The sequence below is a fragment of the Callithrix jacchus genome, chromosome 22, assembly GCF_049354715.1.
Source record: "Callithrix jacchus isolate 240 chromosome 22, calJac240_pri, whole genome shotgun sequence".
NCBI lineage: Eukaryota > Metazoa > Chordata > Mammalia > Primates > Cebidae > Callithrix > Callithrix jacchus.
Window position 1 is genome coordinate 45,952,031 of NC_133523.1, and position 25,571 is coordinate 45,977,601.

Consider the following 25,571-nt stretch of genomic DNA (forward strand, 5'->3'; position numbering starts at 1 on the left):
TGTCCTCCCTGCTGTGGCCCCCTCTGTTCTCCTTGCCACGAGCATCACTCTGCTCTGTCTCGTCTCCATCACTCTGATGAGTCTCCCTCTTTGCTGCCACATCCCTGCCTTGCTTCCTTCATCTCTGTGCATCTCGCTTTTCTCTACATTTCTCCAGTTTCTTTTCTCCTTTTTTTTTTTTTTTTTTTTAATACTTTTGCTGTCTCTTGGCAAATCCCTCACCCATCCTCTACTTTGCCATCTGGTACCAGTCTCTCATTCTTCTTTTCTCTGTCTCAGGTTTTCTACTGCCTTCTCTGTCTCCTGATCCCTTTGGCCCACACAATCACAGGAGGGTTTGGAGCCTACATCCCCAATAAACGCATTTTCCAGGGTCTGGAGCTGGGCAAGCAAGAACACCGTATCACAGGACAGACCTTGGGCACCTCCCCAACGCGGGTTCAGGGGAAGCGGTGACTGCGGAGGGGAGACCTGGGGAGCAGCAGGGCCAGGCACAAGGAGGGGCTGTGGGGGCGACGGGGCCTTTAGGGTGGGGTCTGCAGGATCCCAGGACCAGGCAGAGGAGCAACCTGACCTCCCCGGGCGGGAGGGACTGGGGCCGCGGCGCTGTGCTCCAGAAGCCGACCAGGGCGAGGGTGGGAGGTCCCCAGGGCGGGAATCCACCTCTAGGGTGAGGACTTTAAAAAGCGCGGGGCGGGAGGAACCAGAAAAAAGTTTTGAGCAGGAAAACTTCGCGACAGGAAGTGTACACATTGCCCTATGGTGGAAAGACCGGGACGGGACCAGCCTCAGGGAGACTTTCAACCTTAAAGGAGCGGCCCCCGGACTCTCACGGGAATGTCTCAATTTGCTTTGGGTGAAGGAAGATGGGGGAGATTTCGAGGTCTGTGGGGACCCCATGTCTCAGGTACAGAAGCCCGGGGACCTGGGAAGCGCAGACTTACAAGACAGAGCGAAACTCATGAGCTGCGGCGTGACCTTCCCTCCACGCGATCCGCTTCCGGTTTGTGCGAATATGCGCACGCAGGACGGAAGCCAAGCCTGCGCGGGACCCACGTGGAGGTGGGCGGGACCCGCGTGCAGGTGGGCGGGGTACCGGCGGGGTGGGGGCGGGGCTCGAGGCGGAGACACCTTGCCCTTTAGAAATCGCAGAGGATCGAACGGGGTTGAACCTGTGCGTCTCTCAGCCTTGCTCCCAGCGCCTTTATTTTTCAGGTTTTAGAGAGAACACCGGCCAGGAAAGCTTGAACTGCAAAGCCCTACCAGGACTGAACGTACGATTTCATGCTGGCGGCCCACAGAACAGAATAGAAATTCTCTCCCTGGGGGGCGGGCGCCTGTAATCCCAGCACTTTGGGAGGCCGAGGCGGGTGGATCACCTGGTCAAAAGATCGAGACCATCCTGGTCAACATGGTGAAACCCCGTCTCTACTAAAAATACAAAAATCAGCTGGGCATGGTGGCGCGTGCCTGTAATCCCAGCTACTCGGGAGGCTGAGGCAGGAGAATTGCCTGAACCCAGGAGGCGGAGGTTGCGGTGAGCCGAGATCGCGCCATTGCACTCCAGCCTGGGCAACGAGAGCGAAACTCCGTCTCAAAAAAAAATCCTGAAATGTGTAAATATGACACAAAAAACAATACTTATTTTAAACTTCCCAAACATGATCTTCAAAGTTTAGAATCACACAAAAAAGTAAGATTCTTTAATAAATAAGGGCAATTACAGGTACTTGAGATCATGTCTATGGAAGCCTATTTCCAGTATCATAAGAAAACACTGACAGGGCACCAGCACGTGTGAGCCTAAAGCACAGAGTACTTTTCCACCGTGACCATAAAGTGTATAACAGTTTGCAAAAACTTATCAGTGTCACATCAGTGAAGAGAAAAATAAATATTCTTCCTATTGACAGCCTATTTACTGTATACAAATAAATGCTAATGGACCATACAATATACTACATTTGTAAATAATCCACAACGAGCTCATGTAAGCGCAACCAAAATCAATGGACATTCTGTATTGTCATACAATCATAGCCCTAAGAAGATGAGAAAAGATTACAAAAATTAACTGAGTGTAGTGGCGCACACCTGTAATCCCAGCTACTCAGGAGGCTGAGGCATAAGAATTGCTTAAACCCAAGAGTCAGAGCTTTCAATGAGCTGAGATTGCACCGATGCACTCACTCCAGCCTGGGTGACAAAGGTAGATTCCATCTCAAAAAAAAAAAAAAACTTAATAAATTTTTTTTCTGAATAAAATTACCTATATCCATGCAGAAAAGGCACATGTGACTTAAAAAAAATTTGTATTTTTAGTTTTTTTTCACTCTGTTACATCAGGCTAGAGTGCAATGGCACGATCTCCCATGGAAGCGATTCTCCTGCCTCACCCTCCTCAGTAGCTGTGATTACAGGCATGCACCACCATGCCCAGCTAATTTTTTTGCATTTTATTTTATTTTCTCTTTTTCTCACCCCGCGCCTCCCAATTTTTTGCATTTTTAGTAGAGATGGGGTTTCACTTTATTGGCCAGACTTCTCAAATTTCTGACCTCAAGTGATTCAGCTGCCTTGGCCTCCTTTATACTGCACACCACATACCAAAAAGCCATATGTACAATCACGTAAATTAATTAGTAAAATACTGTAACCCATGATAAAACCAGCAAGTGAGTAAGTCCATTGATACAGCCTCCAGAATGCTAAACAATCCCCTCTTATAAAAAAAGACACAACTGCTACTTGCCACCAGCACACAATATAAGAACTGAAATACCTGTTAAGATCACTACCTTCTGATGTATGAGGTCAAGAAAACACACAGCATGATAAGGAAGAAGAAGTGACTGACAGGCCGGGCGCACTGGCTCACGCCTGTAATCCTAGCACTTTGGGAGGCCGAGGTGAGTGGATCACCTGAGGTCAGGAGTTCAAGACCAGCCTGGCCATCATGGTGAAACCCCAAAAAAAAAAAAAAAAAAAAAAAAAGAATTGACTGACAGCCAGGCACAGTGGCTCAGGCCTGTAATCCCAACACTTTGGGAGGCAGAGGCAGGCAGATCACGAGGTCAGGAGTTTGAGTCCAGCCTGGCCAACACAGTGAAACCCCATCTCTACTAAAAATATGGCATGGTGGCGGGCACCTGTAATCCCAGCTACTTGGGAGGCTGAGGCAGGAGAATCATTTCAACCCAGGAGGCAGAGGTTGCAGTGAGCCAAGATCATGCCATTGCACTCCAGCCTGGGTGACAGGGCGAGATTCCATCTCGGAAAAAAAAAAAAATACTGATTAACACAATGTCAGAGGGTGTAATTATGATGTCACAACAACAGTTCTGTAATAGCCAGACAATACAGCATTCTTTTTTTTGAGACGGAGTTTCGCTCTTGTTACCCAGGCTGGAGTGCAATGGCGCGATCTCGGCACACCACAACCTCCGCCTCCTGGGTTCAAGCAATTCTCCTGCCTCAGCCTCCCGAGTAGCGGGGACTACAGGCGCGCACCACCATGCCCAGCTAATTTTCGCATTTTTAGTAGAGATGGGGTTTCACCTCGTTGACCAGGATGGTCTCGATCTCTTGACCTCGTGATCCACCTGCCTCGGCCTCCCAAAGTGCTGGGATTATAGGCGTGAGCCACCGTTCCCGGCCAATACAGCATTCTACATGTACCCATGGCACTTTGTTATCTAGTTAACTATGCAGAAAATATAAATCATAGAATATGTACTGGGAAATTTTATAAACTGAGATTATGGGAATGTATTCTCTTCCCAGGTCTACAAGAGGGAGTAGTTTCAAAGGCAGGAACTTCCCAGCACCACACCTCCACCCACATCTCCATCCGGGAGCTTAGAGGTCTTAGTTTAACTTTCACGCATGGAAAGATAGACTGCCCAGAAATCACAGGTCAATCACTCCAGCAGAAGTTTAAAGGAACACCTTTCATAGGACAGAAAACTTGAATAGGGCGGGAATATCTCCCAGGTTGAAAGTCCCCTTCTCCCACAACCAGGCGAACTCTATCGCTGGATCCCCCTTCCACGACATTGTGGGAGCTGATTTTCTTTCTCCTTTTTCTCTCTTTCTCTGCCTAAACAAATCACTTTCTGCAAAACTCTTTGGGGTCTGATATTTACTTAAAACGAGCTCTCCACGCCCAGTGGGGTCCCCTCTCCCATTCTTGGGTGAGTGAGGGACCAAGGGCCTGGAAGAACACATCCTATCAGGGAGCCGAGCCTCTCCCAGGCCCTGCAACCCAGTCTTAAGATCAGAGAAAACACTGTATAAAACAAATTGCATTACTATAAGGATACATGCACACCAAATGTTCACTGTGGCACTATTTACAATAGCAAAGACTTGGAACCAACCCAAATGCCCATCGATGATAGCCCAGACAGGGAAAATGTGGCACATATACACCATCAAATACTACGCAGCCATAAAACAATGAGCTCGTGTTCTTTGTAGGGACATGGATGAACCTGGAAACCATCATTCTCAGCAAACTGACACAAGAACTGAAAATCAAACACCACATGTTCTCACTCATAGGTGGGTGTTGAACAATGAGAACACATGGACACAGGGAGGGGAGCATCACACACTGGGGTCTGCCGGGGGGGAACTAAGGGAGGGACAGCAGGGGGTGGGGAGTTGGGGAGATAACATAGGGAGAAATGCCAGATATAGGTGAAGGGGAGGAAGGCAGCAAATCACACTGCAATGTGTGTACCTATGCAACAATCTTACATGTTCCCCAAAACCTAAAACGCAATAAAATTTTTTTTTTTAATTTCACAATGGGCCGGGCAAAGTGGCTCACGCCGGTAATCCCAGCACTTTGGGAGGCTGAGGCGGGTGGATCACGAGGTCAAGAGATCGAGACCATCCTGGTCAACATGGTGAAACCCCGTCTCTACTAAAAATACAAAAAATTAGCTGGGCACGGTGGCGCGTGCCTGTAATCCCAGCTACTCAGGAGGCTGAGGCAGGAGAATTGTCTGAACCCAGGAGGCGGAGGTTGCGGTGAGCCGAGATCGCGCCATTGCACTCCAGCCTGGGTAACAAGAGCGAAACTCCGTCTCAAAAAAAAAAAATTGCATAATAAAAACACAAGAAATATGATGCGGGCTCCCTGGTCTGAATGTTCGTATTGGCTGAAAGCCATGTTGAGAATTCTTATTCTCCAATAGGATGGTCCTGCACATGGAGCCTTTGAGAGAATTTGGTCATGAGTGTTGACTACTCGTGAACACGATCAGTGCTTTTATAAAAATAGGCAGTCAAGAGCTCGTTGCCTGTTCCTCTTCCCACCATGTCAGGGCTCAACCACACGAAGGTTCTCACCAGGAACCTATGTGGCTGCACCTTGCTCTTGGAGTTCCCACTTTCCAGACTCACGAGAAATAAATCTCTGTGTCTTAAGCCTCCCAGGTAAAGCTACTTCTTTTTCTGTTTGTTTTTGAGAGCGAGTCATGCTCTATCACCCAGGCTGCAGTGTAGTGGCATGATTCTCCCGCCTCAGCCCAGAGTCTCACTCTGTGGTTCAGGCTGGAGTGCACTGGCACAATCTTGGCTCACTGAAACTTCTACCTCCCAGGTTCAAGTGATTCTCCTGTGTACCTGGGATAACCATCACCACATCCAGCTAATTTTTGTATTTTTAGTAGAAGGGGTTTCACCATGTTAGCCAACCTTGAACTCCTGACCACAGGTTATCTGCCTGTCTCAGCCTCTCAAAGTGCTGGGATTACAGATGTGAGCCACCGCGCCTGGCCAATTTTTTGTATTCAGTAGATTCAAGGTTTTACCACGTTGGCTAGACAGATCTCAAACTCCTGACCGCAAGTGATCCACCCCCCATGGCCTCCCAAAGTGCTGGGATCAGCGGCGTAAACCACCACAGCCGGCCAGTCTAAGCTATTTCTGACAGGAGAGAGAAATGACTAAGACAGGAAAATCATCTACTCATCATCAACATCACTGAAGGCTGACAGATCTTATGAAACAAAGGAAGTTTAGAGTCTGCACTACAAAACTTGCAGTACTTGAAGCCATCTAACAGAATTAACATGTTTTAATCACTTTGAGCAGGCCAGGGATTACAGGGCATCCCTGTAATCCCAACACTTTAAGAGGCTGAGGCAGGAGGATCACGAGGTCAGGAGATCAGGACCATCCTGACTAACACAGTGAAACCATATCTCTACTAAAAGAATAGAAAAAATTAGCCAGGCGTGGTGGCATGCCTGTAGTCCCAGCTTCTTGGGAGGCTGAGGCAGGAGAATCACTTGAGCCCAGGAAGTAGAAGTTGAATTGAGCTGGGATCGCACTACTGCCCTCCAGTCTGAGCGACAGACCAAGACTCTGTCTCAAAAGAAGAAAAAAAAAAGAAGGTTAAAGAGTAACTTTTTTACATTCCAACAACTTGAATAAAAAAGAAAGAGGGCCAGGCGTGGTGGCTCACACCTGTAATCCAAGCACTTTGGAGGCCAAGGCAGGCGGATCACTTGAGACCAGTCTGGCCAACATGGGGAAACTTCATCTTTACTAAAACCACATAAATTAGCTGGCCATGGCGGTGGGCACCAGCAGTCCCAGCTACTCGGAAAGCTGGGGCACAAGAATCGTTTGAGCCCAGGAGATGGAGTCTGCGTTAGAAAAGATGACGACACTGCACTGTAGCCTGGGCGACAGAGTGAGACTCCATCACAAATAAATAAATAGGCCAGGCGCGGTGGCTCATGCCTGTAATCCCAGGACTTTGGGAGTCCAAGGCAGGTGGATCACAAGGTCAGGAGATCAAGATCATCATAACCAACATGGTAAAACCCTGTCTCTACTAAAATACAAAAAACTAGCCAGGTGTGGTGGTATGCACCTGTAGTCCAAGCCACTCAGAAAGCTGAGGCAGGGGAATCACTTGAACCTGGGAGGCAGAGGTTGCAGTGAGCCGAGATCGTGCCACTCTAGCCTGGTAACAGAGTAAGACTCTGTCTCAAAAATAAATAAATAAATAAATAATTTTAAAAAATTAAATTAAAAACCAATAATTAGGTATGGGGGTTGGGACCTGTTATCTCAGCTCCTTGAGAGACCGAGGAGGATCTCTTGAGCCCAAGAGATCAAGACCAACTTCAACAACACAGCACGACCCTGTCTCTAAAAAAAAAAAACAAAAAAAAACTAGAGATCGATCCAAGATGGCCGACCACTAACAGCTCAGGATTGTAGCTCCCAGTGAAAGCTCAGAGAACGAGACGACGCCACACTTTTAGTCGAATTTTCGTCACTCACCGATCAGCCGATTCCCAGTGGAGGAGCCCCACGGGTCGCCAGCGCGACTCTCGTGGCCGCCGCAGCGGTTTTGCCGGCGTCTCGGCGCAGCAGCTCTTCACGCAGAGCCAACAGGACTGCTTCCCCTACTGATCGGAGTTTGGAGCTCCGGGAAGTCAGAGCCGCTTGTTGCGGACTCAAGAGGGAAGCCAGACCAGAGATTCCCGGGCAGAAGAGCACCATCAGTCTTACTGCTGCTATTTAGGCTGCCACAGTGGGTTGCTCGGATCCCAGCACTGGGAATCAATAAGTCGGACGTTGACTCAGAAAACTAATTAGGAAGGCGGTTCATCTACAATGAAGGGAAAAAAACAGCCTAAGAAGGCCGAGTATACTCAAAATCAGAACCCATCAGCAACGGAACAAGCCCTGATGGAAAAGGACTCATCAGCAACCGAACAAGCCCTGATGGAAAAGGACTCATCAGTAACGGAACAAGCCCTAATGGAAAAGGACTGTGTTCCATTATCTGAAGTAGGCTTTAAAAGGTGGATGATAAGAAACTTCTGGGAGTTAAAGGAACTTGTTCTAACCCAATGTAAAGAAACTAAGAACTTGGAAAAAAGGTTAGATGAAATGTTGAAAAGAATAGACAATATAGAGAGGAATACAAATGAACTTATGGAGTTGAAAAATACAACACGAGAACTTAGTGAATTATCTACAAGCTTAAACAGCTGAATGGATCAAGCAGAAGAAAGGGTATCAGAGGTCGAAGACCAACTTAATGAAACAAAACGACAAGACAAGAATAGAGAAAAAAGGATAAAAAGGAATGAGCAAAGTCTCCAAGCAATATGGGACTATGTGAAAAGACCTAATATACGCTTGATTGGTGTACCTGAATGTGACGGAGAGAATGAATTCAAGCTGGAAAATACTCTCCAGGACATTATCCAGGAAAATTTTCCTAAGTTAGCAAAGCAGGACACTATTCAACCCCAGGCAATACAGAGAACACCACAAAGATATCCCTCAAGAAGACCAACCCCAAGGCACATAATCGTTAGATTCACCAAGATCGAAACGAAGGAGAAAATATTAAGGGCAGCCAGAGAGAAAGATCAAGTTACCCATAAAGATAAGCCTATTAGGCTTACAGCAGATCACTCAACGGAAACCCTACAAGCTAGAAGAGAGTGGGGGCCAATATTCAATATACTTCATCAACAGAACTTTCAGCCCAGAATTTCATATCCTGCCAATTTAAGCTTTACATTTGAAGGAAAAATAAAATCTTTTAGGAACAAGCAAGTACTCAGAGATTTTATTACCACCAGGCCTGCTTTACAAGAACTTCTAAAAGAAGCATTATACACAGAAAGGAACAACCAGTATGACCCTTTCTAAAAATACACCAAAAAGTAAAGAGCATTAACATAAAGAAGAATTTTTATCAACGAAAGGACAAAATAGCCAGTTAATATCAAATGGCAGCAACCCTAAATTTAAATCGACCAAATCTCCCAATCAAAAGATACAGAAAAAATCTAACGGTATATCCAAAGATATACATAGACTCAAAATAAAGGGTTGGAAAAAAAAAATACCAACCAAATGGAGAGCAAAAATAAATAAATAAAAAGCAGGAGTTGCAATTTTCACATTTGACAAAATAGATTTCAGGGCTACAAGGATACAAGGATAAAAGGATTAATGTAATAATAAGAGATCTTAACACCCAGATACATAAGACCCATAGTGAGATTTAGATTCAACGAGACAGAAAATTGATAACGATATCCGGGACTGGAACTAAGATCCAGAACAAATAAACTCAATAGAGCTCTCCATTTTAAACACACAAAATATATATTATCCACAAAATCTAACGATATATCTAAAGATATACAAAGACTCAAAACAAGGGGATGGGAAAAAACTCACCAACCAAATGGAGAGCAAAAATAAATAAATAAAAAGCAGGAGTTGCAATTCTCACACTTAATAAAATAGATTTCAAAGCTACAAGGATGCAAGGGTAAAAGGATTAATGCAACAATAAGAGATCTTAACACCCAGATACATAAGACACATAATGAGATTTAGATTCAACGAGACAACAAATTGATAACGATATCCAGGACTTGAACTCAGAGCCAGAACAAACACAATAGAGGTCTCCATTTTAAACACATAAAATATGCATTAACCACTTTAAACACTCAAAATATTGATCGGCCATTATTGAAACCCATTTTAGGAATGAAGTAATATTCCTTTTTCCCTCTTTTTCTTTTTTTCCCCTTCTTTTTCCCTCAAAAAAAAAAAACTAAAACATTAGGCCTGCCTGATGGCATGCACCTGTACCAGCTACCGTTGGAAGCTGAAGTGGGACGATCACTTGAGCCCAGGAATTCGAGGTTGCAGTGAGCCATGATCACACCATTGCACTCCATTCTGGGAACCTGGAAGGCGGTGGTTGCAGTGAGCTGGGCTCATGCCACTGCACTCCAGCCTGAACAACAGAGAGAGGCTTCACCTGAAAAGATAATAATAATTGGAATAAAAATATGCCTCCATCCTACAAGGGTAAAAAAGAAGTACTGCTCCCATATTTGAGAAAAATCATAACCATTTCTACCAAAAACGCCTGTTTCACAAGCCTCTCGAGAGTAACACCACAGTCTCCATGAGCTTAATGTGTTGAGAATGGTTTCATGAATCTCCTGCTATTATTTAGGTTGCTTTCATATTCTCAAAATAATGATGGAATAAAACACCTTGTATTATTCATGTCCGTGTGTGAACTTTCCATTCTAATGAGTAAGAATTTTGGAGTCAGAAACACAAAAGCTCACTAATTACCTAAAAAGGTATAAAATCAGGCAGAAAAAAATTTTTCATTTTTTTTTTTTTTTTAAAGGAAATGTGGGCCAGGCGCAGTGGCTCAAGCCTGTAATCCCAGCACTCTGGGAGGCCGAGGCGGGTGGATCACGTGGTCAAAAGATCGAGACCATCCTGGTCAACATGGTGAAACCCCATCTCTACTAAAAATACAAAAAATTAGCTGGGCATGGTGGTGTGTGCCTGTAATCCCAGCTACTCAGGAGGCTGAGGCAGGAGAATTGCCTGAACCCAGGAGGCGGAGGTTGCGGTGAGCCGAGATCGCGCCATTGCACTCCAGCCTGGGTGGCAAGAGCGAAACTCCGTCTCAAAAAAAACAAAAAAAAAAAAAAAGGAAATTTGGTTGTTTTATTCATATGTAATTAAACGAGGCAAAGTAGAACTGCTGTCGTTCTGATGCAGGAAATATAAGACCTCTTTTCACAAATACTAGCATAACCAAAAAAACAGTGGCTATGGTACAACAGACGCAAAAGGGCCGAGGGAATCAATGAGGTATGTTACAGCGTAACTCTTCACCTCAATCAAGACTTTTTCTGTTTTTTGAGATGGAGTCTCCGTCTGCTTTCCAGACTGGAGTGCACTGGCGGATTCTCAGCTCACTACAACCTCCACCACCCGGTTCAAGCAATTTTCCTGCCTCAGCCTCCCGCGTAGCTGGGACTACAGGCACGTGCCACCACGCCTGGCTAATTTTTTGTATTTGTTTGTTTTTGCTTTTTGAGACAGGGTCTGGTTCTGTCACCAGACTGGAGTGCGGTGTTGCAATCTCAGCTCCCTGCAACCTCTGACTCCCGGGGTTATGCGATTCTCCTGCCGCAGCCTCCCAAGTAGCTGGGACTACAGGCACATGCCACCACGCCCAGCTGATTTTTGTAATTTTAGTGGAGACAGGATTTCACCATGTTGGCCAGGCTGGTCTCAAACTCCTGATTTCAAGTGATCCACCCACCTCGGTCTTCCACAGTGCTGGGATTACAGGCCTGATCTACCACACTTGGCCATTATTGGACTCCCTTTCTAGAATTTACCATGTATTTCATACACATTAATACATGACTTTTATTGGCAGCTGCTCTACTCCTGGTCTACAGAGAGCTGATGGTGCATCCAGATGTGGCCCCTGAACAATCCCTGCTGCCCAGGAGCCCTGACACCATGGGGCCCACACCCCGTCTCCATCCACGTCTGGGGTCAGCCCTTCCCAGGACCATGCCCAGTGTAGCCTCTTCCCAAGCTCCTGTCACTGGGTCACCAGAGATGGAATCTAGTTGACATGAGAGGGACTGAGGGAAGGCATGGGTGAGTACCAGCAAACCTGGCAGGCAGGACGCTTCAGACTCAGAGAAGATTCCCAACTCCAAGGCCCAGCATTTCTGAAAGGAAGGAGACAGAACAATCCACCAAGATCATCTCACCTGAGGAAGAGCCATCCCTGACTCCTTTGCTTTCCTCTTTTTCTTCCGGGGTCCTTCCTCACGTATCAAGAGTCTTTAGAAGTCAATCCTGAATGTTATAAATATGTTGTTCATTGCTCAGAATCAACACACCTCCTCCCTGTAACACAACGACACATACAAAGAAAACCTCACCCTGAGGAAATACGGTTCCCTCTGCTGCCCACTACACCAGGGAAGACAAACTCCTACAGGAAAACTAAATAATTTTTGACTCCTTTCTTCAGAACCCACTTTCCTCCTGACGAAGCCCCCCATACACACTGCAGCAGTAAGGAGCTGGGCTGGAATGAGCTCCCCTTCAGGGCACAGATGCAGCCCTTGCCTAACCCCATGCAGAGGCCGGGTGCAGTGACTCACACCTGTAATCTCAGCACTCTGAGAGGCCGAGGCATGTGCATGGCTTGAACTCTGGAGTTTGGGACCAGCCTGGGCAACATGGTGAAACCTGATCTCTCCTAAAAATACAAAAACGTAGCCAAGCATGCTGGTGGACATCTGTAGGGTGTCTGTGGTCCCTGCTACTTAGGAGGCTGAGGTGGGAGGATCACTTGAGTTCAGGGGACAGAGGTTGCAGTGAGCCAAGACTGCACCATTGTGCTCCAGCCTGGGTGACAAGAGTGAGACTCTACCTTTAAAAAAAAAGTGCCCAACCTGTTGGCTCATGCCTGATGCCTATAATCCCAGCAATTTAGGAGACCAAGGTTGGTGAATCATGGTGTTCAGAGTTTAAGACCAGCCCACCAATATGATGCAACTTCATCTCTAACAAAAATAGAAAAATCAGCCAGGCATGGTGGCCGCTGCCTGTAATCCCAGCTATTTGGGAGGCTAAGGCAGGAGAAATTCTTTAACCTGGGAGGCAGAGATTGCAGTGAGCTGAGATCACATCACTGCACTTCAGCCTGGGCGACAGGTAAAGACTATCAAAACAATATTCTAACAAAACTTATTTCAGAAGTAATTTTTTTTTAAATTAAAAAACAGGCTGTGAGTGGTGGCTCATGCCTGTAATCTCATCACTTTGGGAGGTCTGAGCCCAGGAGTTCAAGACCAGCCTGGACAATATGGTAAAAGCGGTTCTCTTAAAAAAAAGAAAAAAAAAGAAAGAAAAATCTGGCTGGGCAAAGTGACTCACACCTGTTAAATCAGCACTCTGGCAGGCCAAGATGGGCAGATCACTTGAGGCCAGGAATTCGAGACGAGCCTGGCCAAGATGGAGAAACCCCATCTCTACTAAAAATGCAAAAATTAGCTGGGCATGGTGGTTCACGGCTATAATCCCACCTACTTGGGAGGCTGAGTCAGGAGAATCGCTTGACCATAGGAGGCAGAGGTCCCATCTCTCTGAAGATGAAAGACAGCAGAGTAACTCCTTTTCAAACTCTGAGTTGCTTTCCTCCTGATATTTTCTGGGGTGCTTCTTTCACTCGTACTTTCTGGATATCCCTCTTTGTTCTATACCTTGCCGTCTGTTCTTAGTCATTCTTTTTTTTTTTTTTTTGCCCCTAGACAAAGCTGTTTTCTTTTTCCCTGGGATTCTGCTCCTCGCTTCGCTCCCCTCTCCTCTCCTGCTGTTTATCCACTTCTCCCCTCTATTCCTTCTCTTCCACCTCTTCTGCTCATCCTCACAATTTAACCTCTTGTTTCTCCTTCTCTCCAATCTTTCGATCGTCCTCAATCTCCACGTAGGTCAGCCTCATCTCCCATCTCTGTGCCTTCTCTGCTATCCCTGTTAAATTCTCTCTTCACTGATATACCCTCCTGTCCCCACTCTCCGGCACCCCACATTCCCAGGTATCTTCCCTGCTGTGGCTCCTTCTGTTCTCCTGGCCACCAGCACCACTCTGCTCTGTCTGCCCCGCCTCCAAATCCCTCCTCCTCTCCCTCACTCTCATGAGCCTCCCTCTTTGCTGCCCCATCCCTGCCTTGCTGTCCTTCATCTCTCTGTACCTCGAGCCTTTTTTTACATTTCTTCAGTTGCTTTTCTCCTCCTGCTTTATCCTTTCATTTCTCCCCACTTTTACTGTCTCTTGCAAATCCCTCACCCATTCTCTACTTTGCCATCTGTTAGGGGGTCTTTCTTTCTTTTGTCTCTTAGGTTTTCCATTGTTCTGTCTCCTGATCCCTTTGGCCCACACAATCACAGGAGGGTTGGAAGTAACACGCCTGCATCCCAGAAGAGAGCATTTTCCAGGGACTGAAGGTGGGCAGGCGAGAACACCTCCTGTCACAGGACAGGCCCCAGGCACCTTCTCAACGCGAGGTCAGGAGAAGCAGTGACTGCCGAAGGGAGACCTGGGAAGCATCAGGGCCTGGCACAAAAACGAGGGAGATGGGGGGTGACGGTGCGTTAAGACAAAGGCGGTGTCTGCAGGATCCCACGACCAGACAGAGGACGCGGCCTCTCCGGGACCGGGGCTGCGGCGCTGTGCTCAGGGGGGCCGACGAGGGTAGGAGGCGCCTAGGGCAGGAATCCACCTCTCGGGTGAGGACTTCAAAAGGCGAGGGGCGGGAGGAGTCAGAAAAAGGTTTTGGGTTGAAACACTAACCCATAGGAAGTGTGTATTTTGTCCTACAGCAGAATAACCAGGACAGGACCAGCCTCAGGGAGACTTTAAACCGAAAAGGAAGCGACCCCCGGAGAATCCCAGGAGGACGTCCCAATTGGCTCTGTGTGAAGGAAGACGGGCGAGAATTTCCCGGTCTGTGGGGACCCCACGTCCCAGGTACAGAAGCGCCAGGGACCTGCGACGCGCAGACTTAATACAAGACAGTGCGAAACTCACGCGACGCTAAGGGACCTGAACTCGACGCGATCCGCTTCCGGGTTTGCGCGAGCCTGCGCGCGCAGGACGGAAGCCAGTTTTGGGCGGGACCCGCGTGGAGGTGGGCGGGACCCGCGTGGAGGTGGGCGCGGCCTGGGCGAGGTGGAGGCGGGGCGCTGGGCGGAGAGACCTTGCCCTTCAGAACCAGCAGAGGGAGGGGCGGGCCTGCACCTGAGCGTCTCTCAGCTTCGCTCCCAGAGTCTGTTTATTGGGTTTTGGAGGCAAGAGCAGCCAGGAAGGCTGAGACTTGAGTTAAAAGCCCTGGAATTGTCTGGAACGGGGATGCAAACCAGAATGTGAAATGCAAAGCCCTGCCAGAGCAGCACAGAACGATTTCATGCTGACGCCCACAGAACAGAATAGAGATTCTCTCCCTTTCTACTCTCCATTTACTCGGGAAGGACAGTCCAGCCTGTGCTCAACTGCAGAGACTTCCCGGACGCCCCCGGCTGGGATTCGGGACTAAGTGCTCAGGCCAGGGAGGAGCGAGGTCACCAACTGCTGCTTGAACAGGGCAGACCTGAGAGCGTGAGGGCGGGAGACTGAGGTCCCAGCTACTCAGGAAGCGGAAGGATAGCTGTCATCATAGAAATCCTAAACAAGGCCGTGGTGGCTCAAGCCTGTAATCCCAGCACTTTGGGAGGCCGAGGCGAGAGGATCTCAGACTCACACTATTACCCTCGTAAACTTTCTTGCTAGTAAAGGATGTAGGGTTTCCCCCTCCAAAGCCCAACTCTCAGCTCCAACACCGACATGCTTAGGAGTTCAGCTCTCCCACGGGGCCCAAGCCACGACCCCAGCACGGGCAGCACTGACTGATACACAGCCTGCCCCCACTCACCTCTAAAAGTGAAATCTTCAGAATATGGATTCCCAGTTATTCCCTCCTAGCCCACACCCTCTGTGAAGCAGCTAAAGGCCCTCTCGATGAGCCCCGAAATCCTTCACACGACATAGTCCCTAGCTTCCACACAGTTATAGCCACCCTTGTAACTGCTCCTGCTCTGCCTTTGCCTGACATTTCTCAGCCTTTCATTCTCTACACAGCCCAAAACCATGGAATAGCCCTTGGTGTTGAAAGAAAAGGAAGTCCCCTTTCCTCTCTCCCATAGCTTACCTATCTGAACAACTAGACTACACTGCCGAACCGTGGCCCACCTGCCTCAGAGCCGCAGCAGCAGCCACCATCCGAGCCTTAGAAAGCACGAAACTACCAGTCCACTGAGACACCGCAGTCCACAGCCCACACAATCCACAGGGTCTCCTCCCCTCCCGAGCACTGAGCACACTTTCTCCGTGGATCCAACTACCCCACGCCCTCTTCCTTGAACACCCTGAGAGCCGCCTCTCCAAAGTGCTCCCCTCAGTCCTGTGTCCCTACTTCAGTGTTTTCCTCCCCTCCCACCCGCTCCTGTACTGACATCCTACAGCACCATTCCCTCCGATCTCCCTCCTCATGATCCTGAGGACCAGTTATTCATAGACGGCTCCTCCTCCAAGTCAGCAAATGCCAGGCATGCAGTCGTCCCTTGACCAAGTAATTGAAGCCAAACCCCCACCCCAGGGACCTCCTCCCCAAGGGGGAACTTACAGCTCTCACCAGGGCCCGAACCTCTGCAAAGGCAAGAGTCAACATTTGTACCCAGTTTAAATATGCCTGTCACATTCTCCATTCTTAACGCCGCCACCTGGCAAGAGAGGATTCCTTACCGTCAAAGGAACCCCCGTCACTAGTGGCCCCTTATTTACCAACTTCTCCAAGCTGCACACCTCCCAGCTAAGGCAGGAGTTACGCAGTGTCGGGGACATCAAACAGGGTCAGATGACAAGAGGAAACAGAAAGGCTGGGGAGGCAGCCAAAACAGCCTCCATTTCTTCTGCGCCTGCTCCTTTCCTCTTCATTATCCCCGCAATCCACCCCCAATGTTCCCCCACTGAAGAATCTTCCCTGCTACAAGGGGCCTCCTTCCAAGGGAGCTGGGTAGTCAAAGTTTATCAAAAACAAGACTCAGTCACAAACTCACTCCTGACGTCCAGCAACCCCGGCCCTCCCTTCTGTCCATAGCCCTAGCCCATATCAGAGCCAGCCCAAAAGCACCCTCCTTCCTCGGCTCATTTCACTTAATGTATGGACTCCCTTTCCTCCTGCAAAACAGGCCCCTTCTAAGTCAGCTAGGAGAGTACCTCCCAGCATTTATCCTCATCTGCCATCTCCTCCGTGAACAAGCAGACCAGGCCCTGCCAAAATCCCACCAACCACACTCAACTACCAGGAGAGCATGTCTTCCTAAAAACTCTTAACCCAGCAAGCCTTAAACCAAAGTGGGAAGGCCCTTTTCAAGTTATTCTTATAACCCCCACCACAGCCAGACTCTCAGGACCTGTCTCTTGACACCGTCTTTCCCGATTAAAAAGAGCTCCCACTGGGCGCGGTGGCTCAAGCCTGTAATCCCAGCACTTTGGGAGGCCGAGGCGGGTGAATCACGAGGTCAACAGATCGAGACCATCCTGGTCAACATGGTGAAACCCCGTCTCTACTAAAAATACAAAAAATTTGCTGGGCAAAGTGGCGCATGCCTGTAATCCCAGCTACTCGGGAGGCTGAGGCAGGAGAATTGCCTGAACCCAGGAGGCGGAGGTTGCGGTGAGCCGAGATTGCGCCATTGCACTCCAGCCTGGGTAACAGAAGTGAAAAACTCCGTTAAAAAAAAAAAAAAAAAAAAAAAAGAAATTTACTTCAAAAATATAAAGACTATCCATACAATGACCAGAGTGAAATAACCAACAAGCGAAAATGAAATGCTTTTCCTGTTGAATCTCACATGATGCAAGAATGCTCTCATCCCTTCTATTCAAGAAGTACTGGCTGTCCTCGCCAGAGCAATTAAATAGCAAAAAATGAAACTCATCCAAATCAGAAAGAAGTAAAGTTATATTTGTCAGGTCCAGACGAGGTGACTCACACCGTAATCTCAGCACTTGGGAGGCTGAGGCAGGTGGACCACAAGGTTAGGAAATTGAAGACCATCCTGCCAACATGGTGAAATCCTGTCTCTACTGAAATACAAAAAAGAAAAACAAAACAACAAAATCAGTTGTGTGTGGTGGTGCAAGCCTTCAGTCCCAGCTACTCAGGAGGCTGAAACAGGAGAACTGCTTGGACACAGGAGGCGGAGGATGCAGTGAGCAGAAATTGTGCCATGGCACTCCAGGCTGGCAACAGAATGACTCTGTCTAAAAAAAAAAATGTAGCCGGGCACCGGGGCTCACGCCTATAATCCCAGCACTTTCGGAGGCTGAGGCGGGTGGATCACGAGGTCAAGAGATGGAGACCATCCTGGTAAACAAGGTAAAACCTCATCTCTACTAAAAATGCAAAAATTAGCTGGGCATGGTGGTGTGCACCTGAAGTCCCAGCTACTCAGGAGGCTGAGGCAGGAAAATTGCTTGAACCCAGGAGGCGGAGTTTGTAACGAGCCGAGATTGTGCCATTGCACTCCTGTCTGGGTAACAACAGTCAAACTCCGTGTCAAGAAAAAAAAATGTGTGTGTTTGCACATGACATGACTTTCTATGTAGAACATCATTCGCCCGGCACAGTGGCTTACACTTGTAATCCCAGCATTATGGGAGGCTAAAATGGGAGGATCACCTGAAGTTAGAAGTTCAAAACCAACATGGTCAACACGGTAAAACCCCATCTCTACTAGAAATAAAAAAAAAGTAGCAGGCGTGGTGGGGGGTACCTATCATTCCACTTGCTCAGGAGGTTGAGGTAGGAGAAACACTTAACTCAGGAGGCGGAGGCTGCAGTGAGCCAAGCTCACATCATTGCACTTCAGCTCGAGCAGCAAGACTGACACTGGACACTGCCTCTCAAAAAAAAAAAAAGAAAAGAAAAGAAAAGAAAATCTCAAAGAATCAATGAAAATATTAGTACCATAAACGTATTTAGTGTAACTGCAGAATACAAAGTTAGCACTTAAAATTAGGTGAATTTTCATAAAACAATAAACAATTTGAAAACAAATTAAAAACACACATCTATTTGCTAGAGAACTTAAATACTTAAAAGTAAATGTAAAAGGTGAGATGTTTGTACCATGAAATCTACAAACATTTATTAAAATGATTATAGAAATATACAGAGATCCAACCCATATTGATGGATCGGAGAAACATTATTGAATGACTGTAAAACCCAATGTGATCTGGATTCAACACAATACCCACAAAAACCTCTATCAGATTTCTAAAGAAACAAAACACAGGCTGGGAAAAGTGGCTTCCATCTGTTGCCCAGGCTGGTCTCAAACTAAACTCACAGGATGTACCTGTCTTTGCCTCCCAAAGTGCTAAGAATACAGATGTGAGCCACCCCATCCAGTCCAATCCTCTTAACACTTACATATCAATTAATGTTGGAAGTCAATGTTAAGTCAACTCAGACTCAAGTCAATGCTGAATTGACTCTAATGTCAATTAATGTTTGATGGTTTGCTAGACTCATTGCATCTAAGAACATTATCTCAAAAATGGATTTTTCTTTTTTTTTTTGAGACGGAGTTTCACCCTTGTTACCCAGGCTGGAGTGAAATGGCGCGATCTCAGCTCCCCACAACCTCCACCTCCTGGGTTCAGGCAATTCTTCTTCCTCAGCCTCCCGAGTAGCTGGGAATACAGGCACACAACATGATGCCAAGGTAATTTTTTGTATTTTTAGTAGAGACGGGGTTTCACCATGTTGACCAGGATGGTCTCGATGTCTTCACCTCGTGATCCACTCACCTCGGCCTCCCAAAGTGCTGGGATTACAGGTGAGTGCCACCACGCCCGGCCAAAAATGAATTTTCCAATGTTCTGCAAGCAGTGACCTCTGCCTGAAGACCTTGTGACACTTATGACATTTGTAAGATTTCTGCCAGTATGGATTCTCTAACATCTAATATGGTGTGAACGTGCAGTGAAGGCTTTGCCGCAACAATCACTTTTGTGAGGTTTCTCTTTTGTATGAATTTTTCTGTTTTGCATAAGATGAAAATTGACTGAAGACCTTGCCACAGTTATGACATTTGTAAGGGGCATCTCGAGTATGAGTTCGCCAATGAACTGAAAGGTATGAACAATGTCTAAAACATTTGTGAAATTGATTACACTTGCAAGAATCCATTCATTATGGATTCTCCAATGATTTGCATTGGAGGACGCACATTGGTTGTAGCATTACTGAAGACTGGGTGACAATCATTACATTAGAAAAGTTTCCCTATACCATGGATTGCTTCATGGTGTTAAGTGTTGACTGCGCACTAAAGGTTCTGCCACACTCATTAAACCTGTAAGGTTTCTCTCCAGTGTGAATTTTAGTATGTTCTGCCAGGTGTGAATCACGCCCAAAAGCCTTGTCACAAATCTTACATTTGTAAGGTTTCACTCCAGTATGAATTTTTCTATGTCTTTCAAGGTTTGATTTGCGACTGAAAGCTTTGTCACATTCTTCACATTTGTAAGGTTTCTCTCCAGTATGAAGCCGATGATGACGTGCAAGGTGTGCTTGTCGATTAAAAACCTTGCCACATTCATTTCACTTGTAAGGTTTCTCTCCAGTATGAATTCTATAATGGCATGTAAGGGATGACTTCTGACGGAAGCTCTTGCCACACTCATTACGCTTGTAAGGTTTCTCTCTAGTATGAATTCTCCTATGTCTTTTAAGACTTGATTTGCTACTGTAAACTTTGTGGCATTTTTCACATTTGTAAGGTTTCTCTCCAGTATGAAGTCTATGATGATGTGAAAGGTGTGTTCGTTGATTAAAAACCTTGCCACACTCATTACACTTGTAAGGTTGCTCTCAAGTATGAATTCTATGATGGCGTTTAAGGGATGACTTGTGACGGAAGGTCTTGCCACACTCATGACATCTGTAAGGGTTCTCTCCAGTGTGAAGTCTATGATGGACTATGAGAGATGACATCTCACTAAAGCTCTTGCCACACTCATTACACTTGTAAGGTTTCTCTCCAGTGCGAATTCTCCTATGTCTTTTAAGACTTGATTTGCTACTATAAACTTTGTGGCATTTTTCACATTTGTAAGGTTTCTCTCCAGTATGAAGTCTATGATGACGTGCAAGGTATGCTTGTTGATTAAAACCCTTGCCACACTCATTACACTTGTAAGGTTTCTCTCTTGTATGAAGTCTATGATGAAGTGAAAGGTGTGTTCGTTGATTAAAAACCCTGCTACATTCATTACACTTGTAAGGTTGCTCTCCAGTATGAATTCTATGATGGCGGGTAAAGGATGAATTGTCACGGAAGGTCTTGCCACACTCCTGACATCTGTAAGGTTTCTCTCCAGTATGAATTCTACGATGATATGTAAAAGATGACTGCTCATGGAAGGTCTTCCCACACTCATTACACTTGTAAGGTTTCTCTCCAGTATGAATTCTATGATGACATGTGAGGGATGACATCTGACTGAAGGTCTTCCCACACTCACTACACTTATAAGGTTTCTCTCCAGTGTGAACTCTATGATGATGTGAAAGGTTTGCTCGTTGATTAAAAACCTTGCCACATTCATTACACTTGTAACGTTGCTCTCCAGTATGAATGGTATTATGGCGTGTAAGGGATGACCTCTGACGGAAAGTCTTCCCACACTCATTACACCTGTAAGGTTTCTCTCCAGTATGAATTCTATGATGGCATGTAAGGTATGACATCCGACTGAAGGTCTTGCCACACTCCTTACACTTGTAACGTTTCTCTTCAGTGTGACAACTACAATGGCGTTCAAGGTATGGCTTCTGATGAAAGGCCTTTCCACACACATCACATTCATATTGTTTCTCTCCTAAATGGATTATCTGATGTTTCCTCAAGAGAGAGCTACAGTTAGAGGTTTCTTTCTCATGACATTGGAAAGGTACTTCTCTCACGTGTACTTTCGGTTTTTGTGTGAGTAATGAAGAATGGGGGAAGTTGTCATACTTATTAGAAATATGGGTTTGGGGCCTACAAGAAATGATTTTGGTTGCTGAAACTGAGAAAACATCATTGATAGATTTCTCAACTTGATTACCGAATTTCCCTTCCGTCCGAAATATGTGCAGTTCAGGCAAATGCGAATGAAAGCTTAATCCCAGCTGATCCGTAACAGGCTTGTTGCCAGCGTGCCTTTCGTCATCTTGGTCTGTACCACAAGGAAGCTTTTCAACTTTTCTCATGAGCGCCTCATGGCTATTTCTACACTCTAAATCATGAATATCTCTGTCAATTTCCTGGAAGCAGAAATCTCCAATGTGATGACTTTCATGTCTATCTAATATCCCTGTGTGGAACCCGTCTGTATCGCCTTGTGCTGTTGACAAGAGCCCCTTCATCTTGTATTTGGAAGAGATATCTACAAAATATAAACACAAATAGGTTTCCAATTAAGTACAAATGGTGTATAATACTAAACTATAAATATGACAGACAAAAAGGAACACAAAAGAAGTGAGACTCTTCAATGAACAAAGAGTGATTACATGGACTTCAAGCCATGTCTACTGAAGCCTATTTCCAGTATCACAACAAAACATTCACAGGGGACAAGCACATGTAAGCCTAAAAAAAAAAGTATTTTTCCACAATGACCTTAAAGTGAATAAAACTTCGCAAAAAAAATCTTTCTTTTTTTTTTTTTTTAAATAAATAAAGAGTTTCAAAATGTTGGGGAGGCTGGTCTTGAACTCCTGACCTCAGGTGATCCGCCAGCCTTGGCCTCCAAAGTGCCTGGATTACAGGCATGAGCCTCGGCGACCGCCTGCAAAAAATATATACTGTCACATCAATAAAGAGAATATATATATATATATATATATATATTTTTTTTTTTTCTTTTTTTTGACAAAGTTTCACTCTTGTTACCCAGGCTGGAGTGCAATGGCGTGATCTCGGCTCACCGCAACCTCCGCCTCCTGGGTTCAGGAAATTCTCCTGCCTCAGCCTCCTGAGTAGCTGGGACGACAGGCACATGCCACGATGAGCAGCTATTTTTTTTTTTTTTTTGAGACGGAGATTCACTGTTGTTACCCAGACTGGAGTGCGATGGCACGATCTTGGCTCACCAAATCCTCTGCCTTCTGGTTCAAGCAATTCTCCTGCCTCGGCCTCCCGAGTACCTGAAACTACAGGCGCGCACAACCACGCCCAGCTAATTTTTGCATTTTTAGTAGAGACAGAGTTTCATCATGTTAGCCAGGCTAGTTCTGAACTCCTGACCTCAGGTGATCGGCCCGCCTCGGCCTCCCAAAGTGCTGAGATTATAGGCATGAGCAACTCCACCAGGCCAGGTTATGGAAATTTTAAGTTTCATTATTATACTACAACTTCCCCAAAATATCTATCCAACACACTTCAGTTCTTCATACTGAAAGAAACACACACTAATGTGATTGTTATATTCACATTAAAATCATGCTTAAACCACTTACGTGTTTACTAAAACCTAAAAGACAAACGATTTTAAATCCTAACAATGGAATCACTTTCTGAGAGATCGATCCAAGATGGCTGACCACTAACAGCTCAGGATTGTAGCTCCCAGTGAAAGCTCAGAGAACGAGAGGACGCCACACTTTTAGACGAATTTTCGTCACTCACAGATCAGCCGATTCCCAGTAAAGGAGCCCCACGGGTCGCCAGCGCGACTCTTGTGGCCGCCGCAGCGGTTTTGCCGGCGTCTCGGCTCAGCAGCTCTTCATGCAGAGCCAACGGGACTGCTTCCCCTACTGATCGGAGTTTGGAGCTCCGGGAAGTCAGAGCCGCTTGTTGGGGACTCAAGAGGGAAGCCAGACCAGAGATTCCCGGACAGAAGAGCACCATCAGTCTTATCGCTGCTATTTAGGCTGCCACAGTGGGTTGCTCGGATCCCAGCACTGGGAATCAATAAGTCGGACGTCGACTCAGAAAACTAATTAGAAAGGCGGTTCATCTACAATGAAGGGAAAAAAAACAGCCTAAGAAGGCCGAGTATACTCAAAATCAGAACCCATCAGCAACGGAACAAGCCCTGATGGAAAAGGACTCATCAGCAACCGAACAAGCCCTGATGGAAAAAGACTCATCAGTAACGGAAAAAGACTCATCAGTAACGGAACAAGCCCTGATGGAAAAGGACTGTGATCCATTATCTGAAGTAGGCTTTAAAAGGTGGATGATAAGAAACTTCTGGGAGTTAAAGGAACTTGTTCTAACCCAATGTAAAGAAACTAAGAACTTGGAAAAAAGGTTAGATGAAATGTTGAAAAGAATAGACAATATAGAGAGGAATACAAATGAACTTATGGAGTTGAAAAATACAACACGAGAACTTAGTGAAATATGTACAAGCTTAAACAGCCGAAAGGATCAAGCAGAAGAAAGGTGGAAGACCGACTTAATGAAACAAAACGACAAGACAAGAATAGAGAAAAAAGGATAAAAAGGAATGAGCAAAGTCGCCAAGCAATATGGGACTATGTGAAAAGACCTAATATACGCTTGATTGGTGTACCTGAATGTGACGGAGAGAATGAATTCAAGCTGGAAAATACTCTCCAGGACATTATCCAGGAAAATTTTCCTAAGTTAGCAAAGCAGGACACTATTCAACCCCAGGCAATACAGACAACACCACAAAGATATTCCTCAAGAAGACCAACCCCAAGGCACATAATTGTTAGATTCACCAAGATCGAAACGAAGGAGAAAATATTAAGGGCAGCCAGAGGGAAAGATCAAGTTACCCATAAAGGTAAGCCTATTAGGCTTACAGCAGATCTCTCGGCGGAAACCCTACAAGCTAGAAGGGAGTGGGGGCCAATATTCAATATACTTCATCAACAGAACTTTCAGCCCAGAGTTTCATATCCTGCCAATTTAAGCTTTACATTTGAAGGAAAAATAAAATCTTTTAGGAACAAGCAAGTACTCAGAGATTTTATTACCACCAGGCCTGCTTTACAAGAACTTCTAAAAGAAGCATTATATACACAGAAAGGAACAACCAGTATGACCCTTTCTAAAAATACACCAAAAAGTAAAGAGCATTAACATAAAGAAGAATTTTTATCAACGAAAGGACAAAATAGCCAGTTAATATCAAATGGCAGCAACCCTAAATTTAAATCGACCAAATCTCCCAATCAAAAGATACAGAAAAAATCTAACGGTATATCCAAAGATATACATAGACTCAAAATAAATGGTTGGAAAAAAAAAACGTACCAACCAAATGGAGAGCAAAAATAAATAAATAAAAAGCAGGAGTTGCAATTTTCACATTTGACAAAATAGATTTCAAAGCTACAAGGATACAAGGGTAAAAGGATTAATGTAATAATAAGAGATCTTAACACCCAGATACATAAGACCCATAATGAGATTTAGATTCAACGAGACAGAAAATTGATAACGATACCCGGGACTGGAACTAAGATCCAGAACAAATAAACTCAATAGAGCTCTCCATTTTAAACACACAAAATATACATTATCCACAAAATCTAACGATATATCTAAAGATATACAAAGACTCAAAACAAGGGGATGGAAAAAAACTCACCAACCAAATGGAGAGCAAAAATAAATAAATAAAAAGCAGGAGTTGCAATTCTCACACTTAATAGATTTCAAAGCTACAAGGATGCAAGGGTAAAAGGATTCATGCAACAATAAGAGATCTTAACACCCAGATACATAAGACCCATAATGAGATTTAGATTCAACGAGACAACAAATTGATAACGATATCCAGGACTTGAACTCAGAGCCAGAACAAACAAACACAATAGAGGTCTCTATTTTAAACACATAAAATATGCATTAACCACTTTAAACACTCAAAATATTGATCGGCCATTATTGAAACCCATTTTAGGAATGAAGTAATATTCCTTTTTCCCTCTTTTTCTCTTTTACCCTCAAAAAAAAAAAAAAAAAAAAAAAATCATAACAATGGCTGGGCACGGAGGCTCATGCCTGTAATCCCAGCACTTTGGGAATCTGAGCAAGATGGGTCACTTGAGATCAGGAGTTCGAGTCCAGCCTCACCAACA

The 25,571-nt window shown here is 45.6% G+C and overlaps 1 protein-coding gene and 1 long non-coding RNA gene across 3 annotated transcripts in view; one reads left to right on the forward strand and one right to left on the reverse strand.

The window, feature by feature from the left end:
• Window positions 1–13,541: 13,541 nt before the first annotated feature.
• LOC128930408 (uncharacterized) lies at window positions 13,542–21,380 on the forward strand. The gene is made up of 2 exons (XR_008478428.2): window positions 13,542–14,139; window positions 14,233–21,380. It is a non-coding gene; the product is annotated as an uncharacterized LOC128930408 (long non-coding RNA).
• LOC100405247 (uncharacterized) overlaps window positions 18,575–25,571 on the reverse strand; it is a 37,187-nt gene continuing 30,190 nt past the window's right edge. For both annotated transcript variants that reach the window (XM_078361231.1, XM_054249276.2), the window contains one exon: window positions 18,575–21,892. In XM_078361231.1, the coding sequence (XP_078217357.1) occupies window positions 20,334–21,892 (1,559 nt within the window). In that variant the 3' untranslated portion in view covers window positions 18,575–20,333. The remainder of the gene's footprint in view (window positions 21,893–25,571) is intronic.